This window comes from Acomys minous (genome assembly GCF_964271855.1).
Source record: "Acomys minous genome assembly, chromosome: 15".
Taxonomy (NCBI): Eukaryota; Metazoa; Chordata; class Mammalia; order Rodentia; family Muridae; genus Acomys; species Acomys minous.
Window position 1 is genome coordinate 13395687 of NC_140497.1, and position 23593 is coordinate 13419279.

At 47.7% G+C, this 23593-nt stretch overlaps 1 protein-coding gene across 1 annotated transcript; it reads right to left on the minus strand.

Moving 5' to 3' along the window:
- Positions 1-1853: 1853 nt before the first annotated feature.
- Positions 1854-22152, minus strand: SLC25A15 (solute carrier family 25 member 15). Its single transcript, XM_084759317.1, has 7 exons — positions 22018-22152; positions 19471-19585; positions 13096-13354; positions 8275-8412; positions 6466-6635; positions 4439-4597; positions 1854-2532 (listed from the first exon to the last, which is right to left on the minus strand). Exons 2-7 carry the CDS (start codon positions 19523-19525, stop codon positions 2408-2410), a joined length of 906 nt encoding a protein of 301 aa, XP_084615443.1. The 5' UTR covers positions 19526-19585; positions 22018-22152; the 3' UTR covers positions 1854-2407.
- Positions 22153-23593: the final 1441 nt, after the last annotated feature.

Sequence of the window (23593 nt, forward strand, 5' to 3'; positions counted from 1 at the left end):
AGTAGCTGTTCTTTTGCTGTGTACAGATGCTATGGCCACAGCATCTTTTCAGAGAGTAAAGTATCTCATCAGGAGCTGGCTTACAATGTCAGAGGGTTAGTCCTTCATCATCCTAGCAAGGAGAACCCAGACACATGACCCTGGAGCCGAATGCTTTATAGACTGAGCCTGGAATGGGATTCTGAAACCCCAAAGACCACTCACAGTGACACGCTCTCTCTAACAAGGCCACGCCTCCTGATCCTATCAAACTGGTCCACTCCCTGGGAGCCTATGGCGGCCATTCTCACTAAAACCGCCACACAGGCAGAGGGAAAGAGCAATTCTAACGGGCTGTCTCATAACTGTAGAGTACACAAGTAATGTTCTGTCAACTTGCCTACAGTAAAATTATTTTAAATCAGGACTCTGCTGACAAAAGAATACTTGTTCCAATGTAGCCGCCACCTTTATACTTCTACTGGTCCTTAACGTAAGTATAATGTATTTAAATGAAATGTATTTAATATAATATAAACATAATGTATTTAAATGAAATCCATCAGACTCACGTTAGGGTTAGATAATAATGGCAGAGCACTTATTTCTTTAAACAAAACATCTTAAAGTTCTGGTTTTGTCTGAAATACAACTGTACCCAAATCAACCAACAGAATAATAATTTTTAAAAAAAATTCTCTTCAGGCCTCTGTTTTTCACTTCCCCTTGTTTCCAACTATTTCTATAAAAGAGACCATAACAGACAGACTGTGGAAAGACACACTGCCAACAGGGCTGATATGGACTGAGCCCAGGCACCAAACAGTGACACCATGGCTTTGGCCAGGCCTCTTTTGCTTCGATCCAGACCTGATCAGATGAAGCATCACTCAGTAGCCACTGACCAAAGAACAGAGAAAACTAACGTAAAAGACATTTCTCATGTAGTGTCAATCCAGGGAGGCTGGCAGGCGGCTGTCCCGTTTTCGGAATGCTTTGCTTTCCTGACCCTTGTGCTCCTGGCAAGTGTGGCAAAGGTGCATTACCCAGTCAGCCTACTTCCTCAGCTTTCTAGGCAGGGTAAGAACAAATCCTGCTGTCACCCCTCTGGTCTTAGAGTAGCACAGACATTGAGTTTACCTCTGCAGTGATAAGACCCTCTTAGACCCTGTGGCCAAAGAATTATCCATCCCATGTGTCTGGGGTGAGAAGAAATGTGGGGCTGAGTTTTTGGTTACTATATACATATACTGCTTAGTTTAATAAAAATGTTTTTATTATGTCACAATGCTTTCCAAAGTTACATATCATCTGCAGTTATTAAAATTCATAGACTGCCAGCTCCAGAGGCAAATTAAGGAGTTATGGACCCAAAGGTTAAGCCTCAGGAGGGTGAGCTTTGATCTGCCTATGCTGTGGTACCTCATTAATGAGCTCCTTTGGACTTCCAGGAGTAAGGCCCCCGTGATGAAAGCAGGGATCCCAGACACTCTCTCTGCTTCCTGAAAGGGCCTCGGACTGATGGGGGCAGGGGACAGTGGCTTCAGAGTGGCTTCTGAGCCACGATCAAGAGTACCCTGGATTCCTGCTGAGTCCAGATATGAACAGCTATTGGCTTTCTAGGGAGCACGGCAGGACAGTCCTTGTCTGTCAGGAGTCTACCACAGAGGGAGGAAGCTCTTGGGGTGAGAAGGAAAGGTGGTGAATGCTCTGCTGCTCTCGAGAGCACTAACGCTCTGGGCCACGCCTACCAATACCAGTGAGTGCAAAATGAGCCCACCCTGAAACCGAGCGGTACCACATCATGAAACAAAGCCAGGAAGCCCGCCCTGAAATTTCATGAAGAATACAGAAGCCACACAAGTATGCATAAGTTTATCTAAAAATATAGATGGGTGTTTTAGCTTTAATGTACCACAAAAAGTTAAAAACTTTAGCCTCTTAATGCGAGGCTCAGCAGCCTTTATCTAATTTATCTCTGTGGCCCTGTGTCTAGGATGAGTTGAGCCATCATTTACAGCCATCTGCATAAAAATTGGTCACCATTTACAATTAAACATGGGACAAAATTGTGTTTTCCTCAACACAGAACCATCTAAAGTGCACATGTACCTCTGACTTCCGCAGAAGTTCTGTCCTGGGAAGACACGGTCTGCATAAGGCCAGTGGTGCGTAAGGCCACCAGCTGCCCTGTGCATCCCACCAAGGGCAAGAACAGACTTTTCTCTTTTGGTACAATGATAGGCAGATATTATACTGTGTAGAACCGAGAGCCTTCCACAAAATCTAAGACTTAGAAAAGAAGAAGGGAAGACAAGGACAAAAGTCCCAGTTAATCAAATAATCCCATTGTTCTCGTACTCTGTGAAACCCTGAGTTGACAACAGGCTCCGAACGCCTGCAATGAATCCGGGCCCACCAGGACACGTCAGCATGCGTCCAGCTGGTTCATCATCAGCTTCCTGCTGTACTCATAGGCCAAGAATAACGCCCCGTTGGCAGGGAATGCTCGGATCATAGTTGGTTTCAGTCCAGAATACAAGGCTGTTATTCCTGGAAGACAAAAACGCAACCAAGGATCATGACAGCACTTTGTTGAGGACACACCGGCAAATGCGCAGGAGAGGTGATCCGTGCCCACGAAGTCAGACAACAGCACTAAAAGCCATGAGGCAAAGGCGGATGTTCTCAGGTTCCGTCAACAGACTACAGAAATAAGGTAAGTGGCAAGTTCTCTGGCAAATCTGGTTGATGCTCTTATAACAAACAGATTTCTATGCCCGGGTGACTCCTGCAGAATGGACATGGCAGGGATAAAGCCTAGTGTGGCCACATGCAAGCAACTGAAGAGCCAAGGGGCCAGCAAGAGAACCTGGAGATATGTTTCTAGTGTTGGCCTACCCGGTGTGGTCACGAGGGGAGACCCAGATGAGGGACTGAACTAGGGTGTAGCAGGCAAAACTGGAGGAAGCACTCAGGCATCATGGTGATGCGCAGGATACCCGCATCCCATTAGGACATGACATGTCTGTCACTGTGCTTCCTCTGTTTAAACCCAATGCACAAGTTCACAATCCAAGGTGGGTTTTGTTGTTGTTCTGTTTTTCAGACAATGATATTCTTGACCATATACTTCATCTACTTTACTTTTTAAATTGTTTTTTTCTTTTTTTTTTTTTTATAACTTTATCATTTACCTCCACCCTTTCTTCTGCTCAAACCTTCCCTTAACCCTAGTTTTAAGATGTTGGATCGCTGTGAGTTTGAGGCCAGCCTGGTCTACAAAGTAAAGCCAGGACAGCCATGGATACACAGAGAAACCCTGTTTCAAAAAAACCAAAGAAGAATATAAAAAGATGTCTATCTATGGTGGATGGCAGAAAGACAGGTCTTTGGGTTGCGTGAAGTTGATGTCACACAGACATGACTTAACAACTCTACATCCTCCTGAACAACTAAAAACTGAGAGCAAATTGTCTTTAAAAGCTGCTCCGATCGTTTCTCATCCCAGAAATCATCTTGACAAACACATCGTCTTACATTCTTTTACATATAACGTAATAATATAACCTGGGCCCAGTGGGGCTCACAGTAACTGAAGCACCAGCCAAAGAGCTTGTGTGGACAGAACCTAGCTCCCTGCACACACACAGGAAATGTGCAGCTTGGTCATCACGTGGGCCTCTAACAATAGGAGTAGTGGCTGTCTCTGACTCTGTTACCTGACCCTGGGTCACTCTCCCCTAGCTGGCTGCCTTGTCACTCACCAGTGGGCAAGGATGTGCTTAGTCCTGCAGTGACTTGAGATACCAGGGTGAACAGTTAGCAAATGGGGAGAAAGGAGGATAATGACGGGAGGGGAGTGGGGCTGTGAGGCGAGGAGGGAGGGGCTGACTGAGATGTAAAGTGGTTAAATAAATAAATGGAGGGGGGATATTTTCAAAGGACCCTCACATTTTATATATCATTTTAAGCAATAAATCAATATGTGTAAATATATATTATATATATAATTATGGGTGTGCATATATATGTGCACATGCACATGATATGTGTATATACATACATACATATATGTGCATCTGTGTGTATATATAACAATATATTCATTTAAAGCCTTAGTGGTCCTATTAAGAATCTTCTCAAATCTGATTGTGTAAATGAGATGAGGTGATGCTACTACCTTTAAAGCAATCTTCCCTGTACACAAAAATCTGTATTATTAACCGCCCCACCCCCACCCCCAACACACACACAAGGAATTCTGCCAGATACCTGGCCCAGAAGTTAAGGAAAAGAACTTTAAACATTTTGGAGATACAAATGCACACATTTGAACACAGTGCTGAGGAAAGGGCATGAGGCAGAGAGACAGGTGCAGGCCCGGCTAGCCCTGGATGAAGGCATCCTGGAGACTAGTCACAGTGAACACATCCATTACCACAGAGGGCACACTCACCTTCATTCTTCACGATGCTCAGGAAGGTTCTGAGGAAACCTGTCTGTTTTCCAGTCATAGAGAGAACTTGAATTCTAGATTTGATACAATCCACTGGATATACAGCAAGCCACAAGCAAATGCCACCGAACCCACCACTGAGCATCAGCGGGACAGGACCTAGGGAGGAAGCAGCAGTACTTTGTCTTAGATGGCATTTCCAGAAGCACAGGTCCTTGAAACACGTTAGAGTTTCTAAGAAAGCGGAGTCTCCCCTAGCCTCACAAGACCAGCTGGTCACTCGTGTATTGGGTCCCCACTCTGGCCCACCTACAACCAACAACTCTCACTTCCTGCAGAAAACAAGCCACTGAAGTACAGTCCATGCCTCTCTCAAATTTTAACTCCCAATAGCTCCAAATCTTCCTCTACTGTGACAAGACAAAAAAGACAACAAAACAGGTGGATTGCTGTGAGTTTGAGGCCAGCCTGGTCTACAAAGCGAGTCCTGGACATCCAAGGCTACACAGAGAAACCCTGTCTCAAAAAACAAAAAAACAACAACAAAAAAGACAACAACAAAAACTCTTCTTTGGTCTCTGAACATGATTTGTTACTGTGTTTTTAAAATGTATTACATTAAACAGGTGCAACTGGGACTGTTTCTGCTTATGACACTGATAAGCACTGACCAGCTTCATTACCTGCCTGCCTTACCCTTGGAGCTAAGGTTTTTAAGATAGAGATAGAACTTCGAGTGATGATTTAATATTTAGTTATACAATTTAACATCAGAAGTGTGTTTTACAGCTGGGCGTGGCGGCACACGCTTTTAATGCCAGCACTCAGGAGGCAGAGGCAAGTGGATCACTGTGAGTTTGAGGCCAGCCTGGTCAACAAATCGAGTCCAGGACGGCCAAGGCTACACAGAGAAACCCTGTCTCAAAATAAACCAACAAAACAAAACAAATAGAATGGGAGCTGGTGCCCTCTTCTGGCATGCAGGTTTACAGAGCACTCTATACAAAGTAACTAAATAAATCTTGTATTTTTTTAAGTGCATTTAATTTTTTTTTTAATGAGACTAATCTTACCAATGGTACATGCCTCGGTTTGTTTGGTTGGTTGGTTTGGGGAGTGGTTTGTTTTGTTAGTCTCAAATGTCCTTAATATCTAATGTAGTGGTTCTTAAATAAGGCTGACTTTGTTTCCCCAGGGAACTCTGACAATTCTTGAATCTTTGTTTGTTTTTATTTCTTTTTTTGTTTGTTTGTTTGTTTTTTTGTTTTTTGAGACAGGGTTTCTCTGTGTAGCCTTGGCTGTCCTGGACTCGCTCTGTAGACCAGGCTGGCCTCGAACTCACAGCGATTCGCCTGCCTCTGCCTCCCGAGTGCTGGGATTAAAGGCGTGCGCCACCACGCCCGGCTTGTTTTTATTTCTCCTTGGAGAGAAGTTGCTGCCTGTAGTGAGGAAGTGGCCAGGGATGCTACTGAACAGCCCGAGAAATCCTGCTCACTAAGTGCCTAAATGTACCAGTAGGTACTTACTTAATGGATAATAAACTTAAAAAAAAAGTTTGAGGAACACAACTGATTTGTGCTTTGATGTCAGCTGCCAGGCTTAGTAGACAATCTTATTGAGATGTAATTGCAATGACAGGCAATTAATCAACTAAAAAGAGAAGAAAACAAGTTTTTAAAACTTACGGTGAGATTATTGATAGCTGACTTCTCCATGAGGAAAATAATTTTATTTCTTCCTCTAAAATGGACCCAGGACAGTTACCAACACCCAGAGGGGTGAGTGGCTATAACAACATCAATGCCAGTGAAGACGGTTGGGTGTAAGGCTGTAGGGTTTGTCTTTAGGAAATTTTCTTCGGGAGAGGGTGCTAGCCAACCCCTGATGCCATTTTACCCTCTGGCACCCAGAAGCTCCCCGGTGCTGGGTGAACTCCCAGAGAGGTGCACACTGAACTCAAACCCTGTGGGAACCCGCAAACCCAGGAGGAACAGTCTACCTGGTGTTGCCAATCTGGATCCATTTACCTAGTTCATCCTTAGATCTTCCTGACGCGAAAAATGATCTGCTCAGTTCATAGCCACCAAAGAAGAAGAAGTAGCCTGGCACCTCTCGAAGTAAGGTGCTTGAGAGTCCATGGTAGAAGCCCAAGGGACCGTCCTTCCGAAAGATCTCTTTCACAACCGACCAGACTGTACTGGGGGAGACAAAGCAGGAGGCACAGTCAGTGCAGGTGGCCAGAGTGTGCGCATGCAGTGGGAATTTTCGGACCAAGGATGACATGCGACCAATGCTGCTGTAACTGTCTATGCCTTCCTGTGACCTGCCCTTCCCTTCAAAGGACACCTGGTATTTTTAGACTTCTTGGTACTTTTGTTCACCAAGCCAGCTGCTTCCTTCCTTACGCCTAGCCAGGCCTGCTGACTGGGTACACATTTCTCTAAGTCACATCGCCCCGACATGTAAAAGGATCACTGCCTGCTTCTCAGCAGTGATTAAGTAAAAGTAAACTACACTAAGGAGTCATCCAAACCTGGCAGTGAATAAACAACAGGAGATTTGCCCAGTGTCTTATCCCCTGGAGCCCCAGCCCCTCAAGCGTCGTGCTGTGTTAGTTACTTGTAATAAAATACCTGACAAGATGCGAACTTAAGGGAGAACGGGCTTATTTGGAGCTCAGCGTCCATTGTGGGGGCAAAGTAGTGGCAGCAGGAGCCTGGAGCAGCTGGTCACATTGCATCTGCGGTCAGGAAGCAGGGACCAATGACTGCGCTGCTCAGCCTGTCTTCTTCAATGCAGTTGAGGACTCAGGCTCAGGTAATGGTGCAACCTCCATTTTAGGTGGGTCTTCCTACCACAGTTGACTGAATAAAAGAGGACCCCTGCACAGGTGTGCCCAGATACATGCCTCTTAGGTGAGTCTAGATTCTGTCAAGGTGACGCCCAAATCAATACTGAGCTTGCATCCGAGCCCGTGGGGCGGTGCTGGTAACGTCCTAGTTCTCACTCCATTTCTCACTGTTTGGCTACAAAGGCCTCTTCCGCATGCTTACAAGGAGCTGCATGTATTCGCAGTACTGTAAGTAGGTTCTAGTTGAGAAATAACCCTTTAAAGCATGGCACCAGTAGACCCCTCGGCTGTGAACAGCCAGGAGGAAACTGATGACAGTGGTCAATTTGTTGACTGGCTCCTCACAAGATCTACAGACCTTGGGTGATAGCAACACCCTTGACCAGACCTTCAGCCAGATATGTCAAGATAAATAGGCAAGTTTTATCATTAATAAGGACAATAGACAGTTTTCAATTCGAGACACGCCGTGTGGCATCTATATCCTCACTGTAGCAGGCCGTGCTTGCAAAGCAGTGCTTTGACCGGAGAGAGCAGCTCTAAGTTACTTAAGACTTCGGATGAATGTCTTCAGAACTTGACCCTTTGCACACACACACATGTGGAGGGTGCCTGGGAAGGGTGGGAGTTGCCGCCAGATTGTGGTCAACACCCATGTGAAATTTGAGGAAGGGCATCAAACCCTCACTCCAGAATCTAAGTCCAAATACGGCTGAGGATGATGCCTTAAGCACCCAGGATGGCAAAATGTTTGGCTTCTTGGTGTCTCTACTTCTGCACAATTAAATAGCTGCCTAAGACACCCTCTATGGCGAGCAGTGAGTCCAAGCACAGTAACAGTTTTTTCGAAGGTTAGCCCCTGCCACATCATTTTAGAATAGGGAAGGCCATTTCTCCACTTGCCATTTAAAAATCTAACAATATAAAATAAACCCACCATACACCAAGACGAACTACCCAACATCTATGAATGGACAGTGCTTACTTCTGGCTTGCAGCTATCTTTCCTGACATCTCCATTTCATACATGGTCTGCAGCCGGCACTTCACGAGCTCCGTGGGGCAGAGAACCAGTGCAGCGAAGGCGGAGGCAAAGGACCCAGCGGCTGCATTCTGGAGGTCACTGAAAGAAAAGAGTCACCATCAGCGTCATCGTCCCTTCAGCTCTCACCACACCAGAGCAAGCATGGGGATGGGAGAAGGAAATCTAGGTGAGCTGTCCTGTCCCCTCTAAGGATCCCAAGACCCTGTACCAGAAAGCGTCACTCCAGCTCCATAGGAGGGATGGCACTTGGCGGTAATGTATGTCCCCAAAGCCATACACCCAGAAAGCAGCATGCTAGGAATCAAATCCAGGTCTGCCTGATTGTCCCATCAGTGCCTATGTCCCCATCTTCAATCCACTAGTTGAGTACCTGACTCCCAGTGTGTGACAATGTTTAAAGCAAGGGTTATTAAGAGGCAACTAGGAATATACGAGTTCCTGGGGATGAGACCTTCATCATGGGATCATGGGCCTATCATCTTGCTCTCTCTGCGGGGTGAGGACATAGTAACAAGTCATGTCTGAACCAGGAACTGAGCCTGCTGGCACCTTGATCTTTAACTTTGCAGCCTCCAGAATAATAAGAAATGTTTAAGCTTCCTGATGGATGGTATTTTGTTTAATAGCCAAGCTAAGGCACATAAAAAGGGGGAGTCCATAGGAGAGAAGGGGAAATTACCTACAGTTCTACCACTCCAAATATATTCAATTAATTAGTATATTTGTGACAATATTCCTTTTGGCCCGAAATCCAACCTGGAATAACCCTACATGTAATGTAATGTAACTACCTCAGATAAAAAGGGTCTAGATTTCTGTGGTCAGAAAAAGATTTCCCAATTCAGCTATGACCTCTGATAGGATCTGATATGGTTTGCAATTACCCAACCGTTTGTGTGATGGAAGCTCAGATCCTTGCATCTTGCTGTTGAGCTGACAAAACCTTTAAGAGGTGGGGCCCACCCACGGGAACCCCAAACATCACACACCATTGCCAACGCTATTGGTCCCTCTCCACAACGTGATGGTAAAGCCCTATTGAGGAAGAGAACACTTACATGTGTCGTCAGATGCAGAGACGTGGAGCTGATGCCTAACTAGAAGCTTCAGCTCTGTTGACTCACATTCACAGTACTGAAAGGCACTGCGCACACCGCCAGAGGAGAAACGCAGTCATCAGCATTCCCAGCAGTCCCAGCTACAAACCCTGCAACCTACACAGTGGCCTGCCTGCAAAGATACACTGGTGCAATAGTGGCACAGACGGTATGGAAAGAAATAACCAACCGCTTTCCAAGGCCGATACCATGAGTTAGGACCCATACCTGACAAGGCTAAGAATCTGGGAGCAGACAGGCCATTGGCCTAGGGGAGAGCCTAAGCCTTTTATTCTATTACATAGCAATAAAACGATTCCTGACAACACACTGCTACACTCATACATCAGTGCCTCACTCAACCTTCATCACAGAAGCTTCCTGAAGTAGACAGAAACTAACACAAAGACTCACAAATGGACAATGTGCAGAAAGTGAGACTTGAAGTGCTTAGTCCTACATGAAATGTCCTCATCAAACCCTTACCCCTCATGATGCTATCTGCAATGCTGTCACATAGCCAGAAGACGCCCTAGAAGGACCAAGCAGAGGCCACCCCAAGCTCTTGTACCCCTGTTACTGTGAACTAAATAAGCTACTTTTCTTGCTTCCAACTTTGGCTTTGATTTTCTGGTAGTCTCGCCTCTGTGTGTCAAGACAGCAGCTGCTGTCCATAGGCTGAGCTGGGCTCAGAAGAGCAGGCTTACCATGGTGCTGTCAGAAGCAGGGCTGGGGGCTAGGCAGAATTAAGCCCACCACCACAAACCACAAAGAGCCAAGCAGGCACACCAACATCCTTGCACATAGCCTTCTCTGATGATGTAGGACACATGTCTCGTGTTATTTAATGCACTCCTCCACATCGCTCCTTAGCTCATCTGTTAAAAGCTAAAGCTTCAAATGGTCTCTTGGCCAGCCTACAAACCATATTTGGCCTTCCTCAGGGACTCTCTATCAACCTGCTGACAGGCAACTCTCAATTAGGGTCATTACTTAGACTGTGCCAAGTTTGCTAGAACAGAGGTATCAGCCAAAAAACATGGAGGCCAATTCAACCTCAGGGTTTCAGAATCTGGATGAACACAGAACCCAAGGGGGAGGCCAAATCAGCATTTCTGTAGACTTTGGCTTTCTCATAAATGCCTTCATCTACCAGGCCACAAAATGAGGCACACAGACCAAAAGAGCAGTCAGTGTGGGGTGGGGTCTCGTAAGAATCTACTGTAGATGTTTTAGTCCCTTTGTTTGGATTTTTTTTTTTTTTGCCTTATTAGTCTGTTTGTTTTGATTTGTTTTCATGTTTTTGTGTGTATTTGTGCTTCTTGCTTTTTTGTTTTAAGGAGAAAAAAACAAAGTTGGTAGGGAGGGGAAAATATGATCAAAATATATTGTATGAAACCTGAGAGAGACTGAACCTGCTGTTTGTCAAATGCTGGTGAGTAAGAGTCACGGCTTTACCGCCTGTGCTGTGTAAGATCTCAGTCAGCCAAAGGTCAAAGCAGACGCTGCATTAGGTTCAAGGCAGGACACACAAATATTTGTGAAGAGGTTGCAGAAATCCACAGCGAGTGCTCGCTGTAACTGCTTCCCTCTGCTCCTCTTGATAAATGTTCCCTCTAGATCTTGACCCTTGCTGGGCTAACAGAAAGAGGATGGGGCTGAAGGGGAGCAGCGGGCTCACATGACACTGTCCTTGGTCCAGCAACTATTTCAGAGACAACAGCACCTCCACATGGCCATATAGGGGCCATAAAAACACAGCCTACATGTGAGAGGATAACAGGCTGCAGGCAGTGTTCTCCCAACAGGTAAAACACAAAAACTTCTCCTAAGAGTGAAAAGGAAAAAGATTCCAAGCTCAGAAAAGGTTCTAGTGCTGTTTTAGCACAATAACCAAGCTGATTTCCTTACTGACAACATGTATGGTAAAAAGCAACACACTATGGGTATCACATGACATAAATGTACTGAAAGATACATACAAGGAACACAGTAGGCATTTTCCAACCCTTTCTCAGTGACATCAACTCTTGCTTCTGGAGAGGGTGCGGAGAAAGACAACTCTAAAGTGTCCTAAGCTCACCATCAGAAAAGCACCCAGAGGACATCGTAACACACACACACACACACACACACACACACACACACACACACACACCATCCCTGTGTGGGAGGCTGAGGCAAGAAGACCGTAACAGTGAGTTTCAGACCAGTCCAGGCTACACAGTGGGATCATGTCTCAAATAAAACACAAAGGAGAAAAAGCAACGTGCTCAAACCTGTCTCTGATCATAGGCAAAAAAGCAGGGAGAGTATGGAGGGACACGTAGGGAGGAGTGAGGAGGGACACGTAGGGAGGAGTGAGGAGGGACACGTAGGGCTGGAACCTCAACAGTTTGCTCCTATCACCAGCTCTGTCCTACAGCCAGAGACAGTTACTTTACCCAGAAGAGAGCAAAGAGTCTTCCACCAGAACCTTTCCTGGGTACCCACTGTCCCTTTGGCTCCTCGCCCATGTCATTCTTCTCTAAAGAAGCCGAGGGAGATGACCCGTGTCCTGAGGTAGAATGCGTCTGCTTCAGCTAGAGAGAGCCAGCTGCCTACTACTTTGCTCCTGCCTGATCTCCCCCATGGGATGCTGATCTCTCGGCCCTCTGCCTCTGTCTCCTTAGACTCTATTTCTTACTCCCTCTTAGCTGGAGCTAGAGCATCACACTTCCTCTGTCCTACACTGTCTCCTTGGGCTATCTTACCCAGGCCCCAGTTTTTAAACACAAGGTCTACCCATCATGACCAAATTCAAGCCTATAAAGTACCACATCTGAATCTCGTAGAGCACACGTCCATGTACAAGCAGTCTATTTCAGCTGTGTGCAACCTGTGGGTGCAATTGAGGTTCTAATACCTACTGACAGAGCCAGCAAGCCTGCCCTGTGCAAGGATGAAGGGTGTGTGTGTGTGTGTGTGTGTGTGTGTGTGTGTGTGTGTGTGTGTTTGTTTCTTAGGAACTACACATCTGTTTTTTGAGGAAGGATCTCTCACTGGAACATGGGGCCTAGTGCTCCTTTTATCTCTGCTTTCTCTGTACTGGGTATAAGCACATACTACGTACAGCTTTGTACGTGGGTGATGGGGATTTAACTCAGAGCCTTGCATGCACTTTAGTAATTAACTCTCCCCAACCCCTCCCCCAGTATAACTGTACTCCATTTCAAAGGAATCAACATTTGAAGGAAGGATGACCTAGTGGATTGTGTACTGTCTGGTCTCTAAACAACAGACACCATAGCACCAATGGAACCAAAATGGTCAAGCACAAATGGAAGTCGGATGTATAGGGAAGGGTCAACCAAAGAAATCTGGGTCCATCTGTAGCATCCTAAATTCCAAATTACTTGTCTAACATCGGGTAACCTCTTTCCATACTCTCTGTGCATGGAAGTGAAGCTATAGGTTAAGTCTCGTGTTCCACAGTCTTAGCCCAGCACTTCTGTCCATGAGAAAAGCATCTTCTCACAGAGTCCAAAGCGCACACAGGATTTAACCATTTGGCCTTCCCTGGTTCACACCATGACAGTATAGGACATCAGATCCATTTTTTAAAAAGGAAACCTCTTTCCTATAAATGTCATTAAAACAACGGAGTGCCAGTGTCCTGACTCACCTCAGTTTTGCCTGCCTGTCCAATCCAACCACTTTGCGGACCACCTGCTGGCAGAAGCCGTAACACATGAAGAGCACCGAGTTCTCTGCAATATTGGCAATCAGCGCAGGGCTGGTGCCCTTGTAGAAGCCACGGAAGCCCACCTGGGAGTAGGTCTTCAGGCAGCAGTCGGTGAGGCCCCGGTAGAGGTCTGGGAACGTCTGCATCTTCACCTTCATCGTGTCGAAGGGCTGCCCCGTCAGTACACATGCTGTGCCCCCTAGAGGTAGGACATGAGTCTTTAGAATGAGTCTGTAGCCACGGAAGCAAGGACAGCGGTTGGCTGTCCATGGTTTACCAGTACTTTAGTTCCTAATGACTGCCTTCCACCTCCCCAAATCCCAGAGATAAAAAGCGTTTTGGACCCCAGGTTCCAGTGAGAGATCCTTCCTCAAAAAAACAGAATGCACACCTGCCCGTACGTGCATGCACACACACAAACAGGCACACACTGAACGCCAGGTTCAACAAACAACTTCTAGAGGTGCCCATGCCAGCCAGCACCAGAGGCCCACCTAAAGAGATCCATGCTCGCCAAGAGATGTTTGGTTTCTACATTCCAAGCCCCATACAAAGATACACACCCTAGGTTTGGGGCTCAGCCATGCAGTGGAGAGGGGTGGGCTGGAACCTGGGTTGAATGCACCAGCCCAGACAGAGGATACGCCTCAGCTCTTCTTGTCATCTCAGGGTTACCATGAACTTAACACATTGGGCTTGGCACAAACCTGGCACACAAGTGGTTACTAAACAGCAGCCACTGGACACATGAGAGAGAAGCCATGCAGAAGGGACGGTGGGTACAGTGGTAAGACAAGCATTTCTTCTTGTCTAATGCCCCAGTGTGTGGCGACGATTAGAAAAACAGAGTCAGGTGCCAGATAAGGACAACAGGCGCCTGCTAATTAACCTCTTGAGGGCAAAACTTTTGACCATGGGGGAAAAAAATCGCTTCAATTTTAACTCTATCAATTAATGATTTGTACTTACCTAGGGAATAGACTACAATTACCTTTGCTTAGTATAAATGGACTGAAATCTGCCTCGCATTTGTTTTCACACTGTAAGAATACCAAATGTACCAGGTCTAAATTGCATTAGATTACTTCAGAAAGATTTCTGAACGTAAGGATAAGAGCAAACTGTGATTACCCCATAATAATCTGTAGACCCTGGACTAGGACCAAAGTTTTGGGACATGCTGCTGGTTAATATTTACCTCCCTTCTGAGGCCTCAGAGGCCCCACATTTCAGACAGCCCTGCTTAGGCCAGGAAACACAGCAGCTATGTGATGAGGCCACTAAAATGCTATCAAAAAGGAAAGCTTACACAAAGTATTTAAGGAGTGCAACTCCCCAGCTCTGATGCTATAGGTAGTTATCCCACCTGTGTTGTGGGAGGCGGAGATGGAGGGCCCCGAGGACTGTGAGGCAAGGCGTTACTTCCAAAGGCTCTGACTGGGCCTACTGAACAATCAAAATGATTCCTGTGACTTTCTTCCTATTGTTCGCTTCTTCCAGAAAAGTAACAGTACAGTGTGACCTGATTATCTGCTGCAATTCACAAGATGCTACAGCAGAGTGGGTGGTGCACGCCCGTAATACCATACCCAGGAGGTGGAGGCAGGAGGACTAGTTCCAGGCTAGCCTGGGCTACTTAGTGAGAATAGAGCAAGAAAAACAGAGTAAGATGATTCCTCCTACAATCAGAACTGTTCTCTCCTGCACACTGCTGGGCTAGGTTTATGTGGTCTCAAATATAGCAAAATAATGTAAATATTCCAAAAGACTACAAGACTGTCAGGATGTGTAGAGTGTATATTTTTGGTAAGCTGAACAAAGCCAGCAGCTCAGCACATTAATGCCCTAACTTGCATGATAACCAACCTAACCTGAATACACAGACAACAGTTACTATGACACATGCTTGCTACGTATCCGTGATGGCTCCGTGTCCATTCTGGAAGGTGAGGGGCTAAGGAATGCTATGAGTAGAATGAAACCACGTCATCCCCTCAGGAAAGCGGGGCTAATAATGTTCACCACAGGACTCCATGCAGCGCCTACCCCCAGCCTCAGCCAGCAAGCACACGGCCAAACCATGTTAGTAAGCAAGCACACTGGACGCACCTCTGCTTGCATGGAAGTCACATGATTTCTGATCATTCTCCTTGAAGGAGAATGAAAGCGCTTCTGTCTTCTTTAGGGGATATCACAGCCCACTCCCTCCGCTCACTCTTTAGGAGAAGGTACTGAGACCAGATCATGCTCAACATTTAACTAACAGTCACTGTGGTCGATAATTCTGTCAGCTTGCTTGCCTTGAGAAGCATCTACAAGACTAACAAAGCAGAGCCCTGGGTATGACTAAAGTCCCAGGGGGCACTTGGTGGGGCAGGAAGACCCACTCTGAAGCTTTACAGGCTGGGGCCCAGATATAATACAATGTTAAAAGGAAAGAAAAAGGACAAGAGCAAGGCAGAGCCTGGGCTGGGTCTGGGTCTCTCTCTCTCTCTCTCTCTCTCTCTCTCTCTCTCTCTCTCTCTCTCTCTCTCTCTCTCTCTCTTCCCTCGCCCCTCTGTATGTATGTATGTATGTATGTATGCATGCATGTATGTGTACATGTATATGTATAGACATGTGTGCTTTCTGGCTGCAATGATGTGAGCTGCTCTGCTCTGCCACCTCCTCCCACCATGTTGGAATAAAACCTCTGAAACTGTGGGTCAAAATAAAATAAATCCTCCCTCACTTAGGTTGATCTTTAGATGCTAAGATGTTCTGGTGTGGTGGTGCAAGCCTTTAATTCTAGCACTCGGGAGGCAGAGGCAGGTGGATCTCTGAGTTCGAGGCCAGCCTGGTCTACACAGCCTGGTCCAGGACAGCCAGGGCCACACAGAGAAACACTGTCTGGAGGCTGGGGGCGGGGGGGGGGGGGGGGGGTTTGGGGGACGGTTGGGAGGGTTGGTTTTTGAGGTGCTTGTCATTTTGACACCGAGAAGATAGACTTCAAGGCGGTAACCTTCCTCCTTTCCCAGCTAGTGAGGCACACTACAAGAACTGCTGGGCACTGCTTTGCCCTTATGTGAGGGAGATACTAAACTAACTCAAAGCTCCGCCCAAACTTCCAAAATTCAACCTCTGTGATGCACACAGCCTTGTTTGGGTACCTAACCCATAGCCTAACTCTGCCTCACCTCACACCTCCTCCTAGCTGCCCCGAGTCCTTCCCTGGAACCTCTCCTACAGCAAGTGCAGGCCAGACCAAAGAAGATTTCTTGGCACTTTAACAGAAATGAGCTGGCTTTGGGAAGCTTGCCTGGCAGGGGAGCAGCTTTGCTTAAAGTCAAAAAGAGACAGGGAGAATATATTTATATTCACTTTACACCTCACCACAAGCCTGGCCCACAGCTGACGCTATGCTTACACCAATGAGGCGTGGACATGGACATGGCTTCTCTGTGCAAGGGGGAAAAATCCCAAACCCTAGGAATTTGCCAGTCCAGAGAGTCAGGGTAGCAAAGAGTTTTCAAACCACCTCTTACCTCAGAAGGCTGCTGCCCTACTGGGCACACTACAACAAAGATGACAATCAAACACAGAGCCAAGATCGGGGGTTTTTCGTAGATAGCGCTGCTACCCATAGGTACGTAGGACTCGTATATCAACCGCTCTGAGACCCTTTAAGTGAGATTGCTCCTTCCTGACTGCATTGTGGGTCCCTCATGATAGAACAGGGAGTCCCTGATGAGCATCTCCTCTTACTGGCCCCCCACAACAAAGCTCCTACCCCCGCCAAGAAACTTGTTGGGCTCAAAATTCACAAAACCCAACAGCTTAGGGGGCAGCGTGGTGTTTCCAAGCCCAGAGAGACCCGGAACCACAGGAAGCAGCGGACCATTTAATGTCAATATTTAGATACTTTGTCATCATTTGAAAAAGAAAAGCCCACCAGCAGTTGTCTTCTATAAAAGGCTTCCAACAATATTGTTACAATTTACATAAAAACTAAGCTGTACTGCTCAATTGTCTGAATGCACACAGAAAGAGGTTAAGCTTTTTTAGAAATTACTATTGTAAAGCTCTGTTCTTCCTGACAAGAGCATACAGAGCCTACAGTTGTAAATCTCTAAAGAGACTATACACCTTCCTACTGCATAAGCAAGACCTATCTGTACCCACAGTCTCTACTCTCCAGAGCTAGTGGATGTTTTGTCATTTACAATCAGCATCCTCCACAACATGGCATAAGGACCAAAGCGAAAGAATGGGGCTCAACGAGTCGTCCGTCCTCTACTCCACAGAGTAGAGTTAGTCACACATTGGGATACAAGCTTGCTAGCTGTTGGGCCTGCTCATCAGACGGGAGCACTCCTTGGCTCTAACTGGAGAGGTGCTCTTGCCCAGGTATCCTTATCAGCCTTCCTGTGGAGCCAACTTCAGCTGACCTTTGCTTCATGGAGGCGGGTGGAAGAGTCAGGGGAGGGTAAGAGAGGCGGTTGTTGTCTGTACAGGGATTTTTTTTTTACAACTGGACAAAGGACAGAGTGAGAGGTGGTAGTCCCCTGACCCTACCTGATCTGTTGACCGAAGAGGTCATACTGGGTAGGAGAACATGAAGCAATGTGGTGCTCTGCCTCCCTCGCTAACAGGAATGGATGGTGGGGGCAGGGCTAGGGCCGACCAAAGGTTCACTTGGGAAACCTTCAAGTGTGCCTTTGTCCCTAAAGTGACACAGAACTCTGAAGAAAAAAAAAAAAAGACTATCAGGGGGGCACCCAGCTCCTTTTGCCCTAGGCTAAGCTTTTCCCTATGCGTACATGTTAAAGATGTCTTTCTACTATGGCTGTGGATCACCATACCTGGCTACAGTCTGCCCTTAGGCTCAAGAGCTGAGGATCAGCCTCAACTGCCCATTTCCCTTCTTCCCAAGCACACAGGGAGACACTGTGGAATACAAATCTCATTGCTATAGGGAGCTGTAGAGCAATTTTGGTTTTTTGGCTTGTTTGTTTTTCAAGACAGGGTTTTTCTGTGTAGCTTTGGCTGTCCTGGACTCATTTTGTAGACCAGGCTGGCCACGAACTCAGCAATCCGCCTACCTCTGCCTCTACCTCTGGCATGTGCCACCATGCCTGGCTGAGCAATTTTAAACTAGAAAAAGCATGGCTGCTGTCTGTGGCAGTGGCTGCTGTCTGTGGCAGTGGCTGCTGTCCGTGGCAGTGGTTGCTGTCTGTGGCAAGAGATCTCATCTGAGGACCTAGGTCTATGTGTCCTGGCTGGAATGCAGATGTGCCACACACCTTTAATCCCAAACAATGAAGGTAAAGTTAGTTTGTAGGAGGAAGCACCCATGTTTCAAAGTGTCATCTAGGGCCAGACATGGTGGCATATGCCTATTATCCCAGCACTTGGGAGGCAGAAGCAGGTGGATCTCTGGTCTACAAAAGGACTACAGGAGAAACCCTGTCTCAAAAAAAAGAAAGAGTCGTCTAACTGAGAAGCAGACAAAGTGAAAGTTTTGACAGAGTGGACAGAATAAGTTAGGATAGGAGACACCCGACTCTCACAAGAAGAGAGAGGAAAAAGAGGAGTTAGAACAGTGCAGGGGCGGGGGGGGGGGAGTTAGTTTTACAGAGACAGGTTGCATAGAAAGAACAAGGTAGACATAGGTGAAGACAGAATGAGAGAAAACGAGCCAGAGAATGAAGAGCCAGAAGACCAGTACAAACTGCCAAAGTTAGCATAAGGCCAGGCACAGCAATTCAGTCAGAAGCTGAGAGGAGCCAGTTTGAACCAATCAGCTTGGAGAGGAGTTTGAGCCAGAAGAGGTGAGTTGAACCAACCAGCTCAGTAAGGAAAAAAAACAAAAAACAAAAAACAGGTGAGCGTATTCAGCAGTAGGTCTCAGAGGCGGAAAACATTCTAGGGCCTAGGTTATACACACACATGACTAAAAAGAAAAACAAATCTTAAAACCCCAAACCAGTAACTGGCATCTTGTACTACAAAAGACTGTGCAGCTTGGGGCACTGTTGCCACCTGCATACCCTAGCATGTGACAGTGGCCAAGTGAGTTCATTTTGGAGCTGAGATGTTTTCTAGAAGTGCCAGGGGCATTTCCATCCTTCGCTCTGACTGATAAGGCTTTAGTAGAATTAAACACTACCGTACTATCCTTGCTGCCACGCTCTGAACAGGATCACATTTCCATCAAATTGACTCATTCTGAGGTTAAAGTATATTACCTCTGGGGTAACAGCGGCTGTATTTCCAAGCCGCTCTGAGGACCTAGTTCAGGAATACAGGGGGAAGGCTCCCCCACACCAGGATTACCTGCGGCCCCTGCCGTGAGGTCAATGGCAGCTTGGATGGCGGGATTGGACTTCATGCTGCGACTGGGTTCTGTGGAAGGCAATTCTCTAGAGCGAAGGACATGTACCACAAATCCCTGAAAAGAGGGGGGGAAATGCAGTTAGCCCAGCCTCTGCGGTCCCCTATCCTCTAAGCCTGCTATGTTACTGAACCTTAAACCCCCGGAGTGGGAAAACGGGTTCCTAACGAGGCTTACTGTATCAAGACAGCTAAGTGATCTAATTCTTCTGAAAACAGCTGACACACCAAAAAGCCTCCCCTGGATATCAGTGCTATAGCCCCTACCGCACTTCAACCAACCTTGATGAAGACCTCGACAATAAACACCAAATAAGGAACCAACCACAAATGGCCCAGACCACACCAGACTCCGTTTCAGAGGCCTATGGTGAAAGTCCATCAGCCGAGCTCAGGCGTAAATTCAGACGGCACAGGGGTACCGCTGAGTGCCAGAGCCTAGGAGCTCCACTGAGCGGCTGCTATAGAATTACTACACACGGGCAGTCACAAGTGCCGCAAGGCCCACAAAAGAGCCTGTTCTTATCACCACCTCTCAGCAGTAAGGTCCTGATTCTCAACAGGCCACAAGTAGGACCAGAGATTCTCACAGCCTAAGCTCCCAGATAATTAGGAAAGAAGACTCTCCACGAGTTCAAGACCAGCCTGGTCTACAAAGCAAGTCCAGGACAGCCAAGGGTACACAGAGGAACCCTACCTCGGAAAACAAAGACAAACAAACAAAAAGGTCCTTTTTAAACTAAAACTAACAACCTGGTAGCTACAGAAACACCCATGCCAGCTGGATGTGGTAGTGCAGGCCTGTAATCCCAGCACTCGGGAGGCAGAGGTAGGCAGATGGCTATGAGTTCGAGGCCAGTCTGGTCTACAAAGTGAGTCCAGGACAGCCAAGGCTACACAGAGAAACCCTGTCTCAAAAAACCGAAAAGGAGCACCCATGCCTACATTTATGCAGTAAGCGACAAGCTGCATGGGGGAACATTCAAACTGGCCTCAGATAAACTTCAATGGGTTGGGGGGGGGGGTTCCCACATAAACAACACTTTACTAACTTGGGAGGCATAGAAAAGTGTATCTAATTCTGCAGTCACTATAAATCCAATCCCTTCATTTAAGCCGAATGTAAACATTTCAAATTCTAGAGAGATAATATATACAGAATTAATCTTTAATTCCCCGCCCCCAAGAGCCAAAGGAACAGGAAGTTTGCTGTGAGCTTGAGTCTCCTGGCAATGCCAAAGGCTAAACCAAGAAGTCTCATCAACCTGGAAACAGGACCTACATGAAGATGATACCAACAGGCCCGCTGACATGGAGGAAATCTCGGGAGGTCTCAACCATGAACAAAGAACTACAGGAACTAAGGAATGGCAGAGGTAGGTGGGAACAGCCTTCCTCGGGGAAGAGTTCCCCAGTCGGTCATCCACCATACACACACAAGTCACATTGCATGGATTGAGACGTTTGTATTTATATATTTAAGTCTATGTTTGTGCGTTTGTGCATGTGTGATAACAATTAAGAAGAGGCCATGAATGTGGGTGGGAGGGTTACATGGCGAGGGTTAGAAATAAAAACAAAACCAAAAACAAAAAAAACAGGAAGAGAAGAAATGTCAATTATGCCGGGCATGGTGGGGCATGCCTTTATTAATCCCAGCACTCAGGAGGCACAGGCAGGCGGACTGCAGTCAGTTCTGTGAGTTCGAGGCCAGCCTAGTCTACAAAGAGTCCAGGACAGCCAAGGCTACACAGAGAAACCCTGTCTCAAACAAACAGAGAGATCAATTCTAACTTCAAAAACCGATTATATAGAAAAATGTCTTCCCGTGCGTGCTAGGGTTAATAAACAAGACTTCCAGCATACTAGCCAAAAATTCCACCATTTAGTCTCCTTCTCAGAGATCTCTGTCAAAATACAGAAAACAGAAATGCTACTAAGAGATGAACCCAGAAAGTACGCAGAGTGATGAACTGAGTATGAAGTGTGTGTTGGAGAGAATGCAAGACTGGTCCGCATGGATTTAAACTCCTAAAGCTTGCTGTGCCATTTGGATAGAAAACCCGAACCTTTTCAGCGTCCCACCCTCTTCCTTCCAACTACCCAGCAGTCCCAGCAACAACGCCAACACTACTACTGGTTCCTAGGGGAAAATAACATCCCTGGTGGAAGGGCAGACTTGTCTCCGGCTGCATCTGGGCTGCAGAAGGCCGCATGCCACCGCCACCGAACCCCTTCGGCCGAGCGCCGGGCACGGGGGTGCCAACTACAGTAGCTGCAGCTGCGGTGCGCGTCACCCGGCCCGACCCGGATTCCAGCCCGCGGGTCACCGCTGGGGACAAGAGCCCGCCCCGAACCCCTGCGCCTCCGGGGACCCTGCCGCCAGCCGGGTGCGCGCGGGGCGGCAGCACGTGTGCGGCAGGGCGGGGACTGTCAGGCCGCGTTCCCGAGCCCGGGGCCGCCCGCTCCCTCCCGCCCCGGCCGCCTCACCGCCGCGCCTGGCTATGTCCCGCTCGCACTCCGCCGCCTGCGCTCCGCTGGCGGCTGCGGCCCGGGACACTTTTTAAGGTCGCGGTCTGGGTCCGGCCCTTGGGCCCTCCCTCCTGAGACCCCTCTACTGGCCCTCCCTCCCGACACCCCTCCTTCCTGAGGCCCCGCCCCCATCGGCCCGCCCCACCCGAGGTCCCTCCCTCCAGAGGCCCCGCCCCCGTCCGCCCTCACCCACCCACCCACCGGCCCTCCCCACCAGAGGCCCCTCTGCTCCTCCCTCGCGAGGCCGGGCCAAGGACACGGAAGTCTGCCGTGCACACTGGCTGCCAGGTTGGCAGGCCCTGGGGGCTCCTGGCACCCTCCCGGAGGACTCACCTTGGGCTTTCCCGGCGGCGTTATCCAGCCCCGGAGGCTGTGGCTTTAAACTTACCTTACCGGTAGATAAAAAGTACTAGAATGGTAGTGGTGAAATACAAATTCACTTAATGGCCAACTTTTTCAGTTATCTATTTGTTTGTTTAGAGACAGGGTCTCCCATAGCCCGGGCTTAACTCGCTGTGTGGCTAAAGATGGCCATGAACTTTCTGATCTCGCTACCTCCACCTTCCAAGGGCAGGGACTACAGGTGTGTGCGTACCTCCAGGTTTTGAGTTTGTTGTTGTTGTTGTTTGGTTGGTTGGCTTTTGGGTTTTCAAGACAGGGTTTCTCTTTTTCGAGACAGGGTTTCTCTACGTAGCCTTGGCTGTCCTGGACTCACTTTGTAGACCAGGCTGTCCTAGAACTCGCAGCGATCCGCCTACCTCTGCCTCTTAAGTACTGGAATAAAGGTGTGCGCCACCACGCCCGGCGCTGCCTCAGGTTTTATTTGCTTGCCTGTTGTGTTTTAGATTTCAGTCTTTCTTCCCCAAGGAAATCCATCCCCAAGAACATTGCGGAAAAGGCACCCATGTAAATTAAACTGCTGCTGCAAGGCAGCCTCCCTAGTGTTTTTTGTTCCGGCAATATGTTCCTCTGACGCTTTACTCAGAAGATGAAAGTGGCACTGGAGCAACAGCGCAGAGGGAAAGAACTCCTGAGGCTTGTCAACTCGATTCAGTCTAGACTCACGAGAGGAGAAGCCTCAGTAAAGGAATTGCCTAGATGGCGTCGCTCTGAGGACGGGTCTGTGCGGCAGTGTCGTGATCTGTAACTGATGCTGTAGGACCCAGCCACCTCTGGGTGGCTCCATTCCCTAGCCAGGTCTTCCTGGACTGCGTAAAAAAAAAAGCTAGCAAAGCCTCGAGCGAGGGATCAGCAGCTTCGAGAGTGAGGCAGTGATCTGTCTTCCTGGTGGCCTCCTGTCTTGACTTCTCTCAGCCTGGAAGGGTATGCCAGAAAAACCCTTCCCTCCCGCAAGTTGCTGCTCGTCAGAATGTTTTATTGCAGCAACAGAACGGAACTAAAACAATGCTCTTCCAGAGGACTGGAGTGCAGCTCCCAGAACCCCACAGCTCAAGTCCAGCTCTGGTACCTTCGAGTAGCCCCTTCTGGCTTGATCCACCTCCCCTCTCTGGCTTCTGCTGGTATCTGATTGTAC

Coding starts and splice junctions, on each gene's coding strand:
- SLC25A15 (XM_084759317.1), bottom strand. CDS start 19,525: ATGAAGTCCAATCCCGCCATCCAAGCTGCCATTGACCTCACGGCAGGG. Junction 4,598..6,465: donor AAGATCTAAGGATGAACTAG/GTAAATGGATCC, acceptor CTTCCTCCCTAG/GTCCTGTCCCGCTGATGCTC. Junction 2,533..4,438: donor GAGCATCGTGAAGAATGAAG/GTGAGTGTGCCC, acceptor TTTGTCTTCCAG/GAATAACAGCCTTGTATTCT.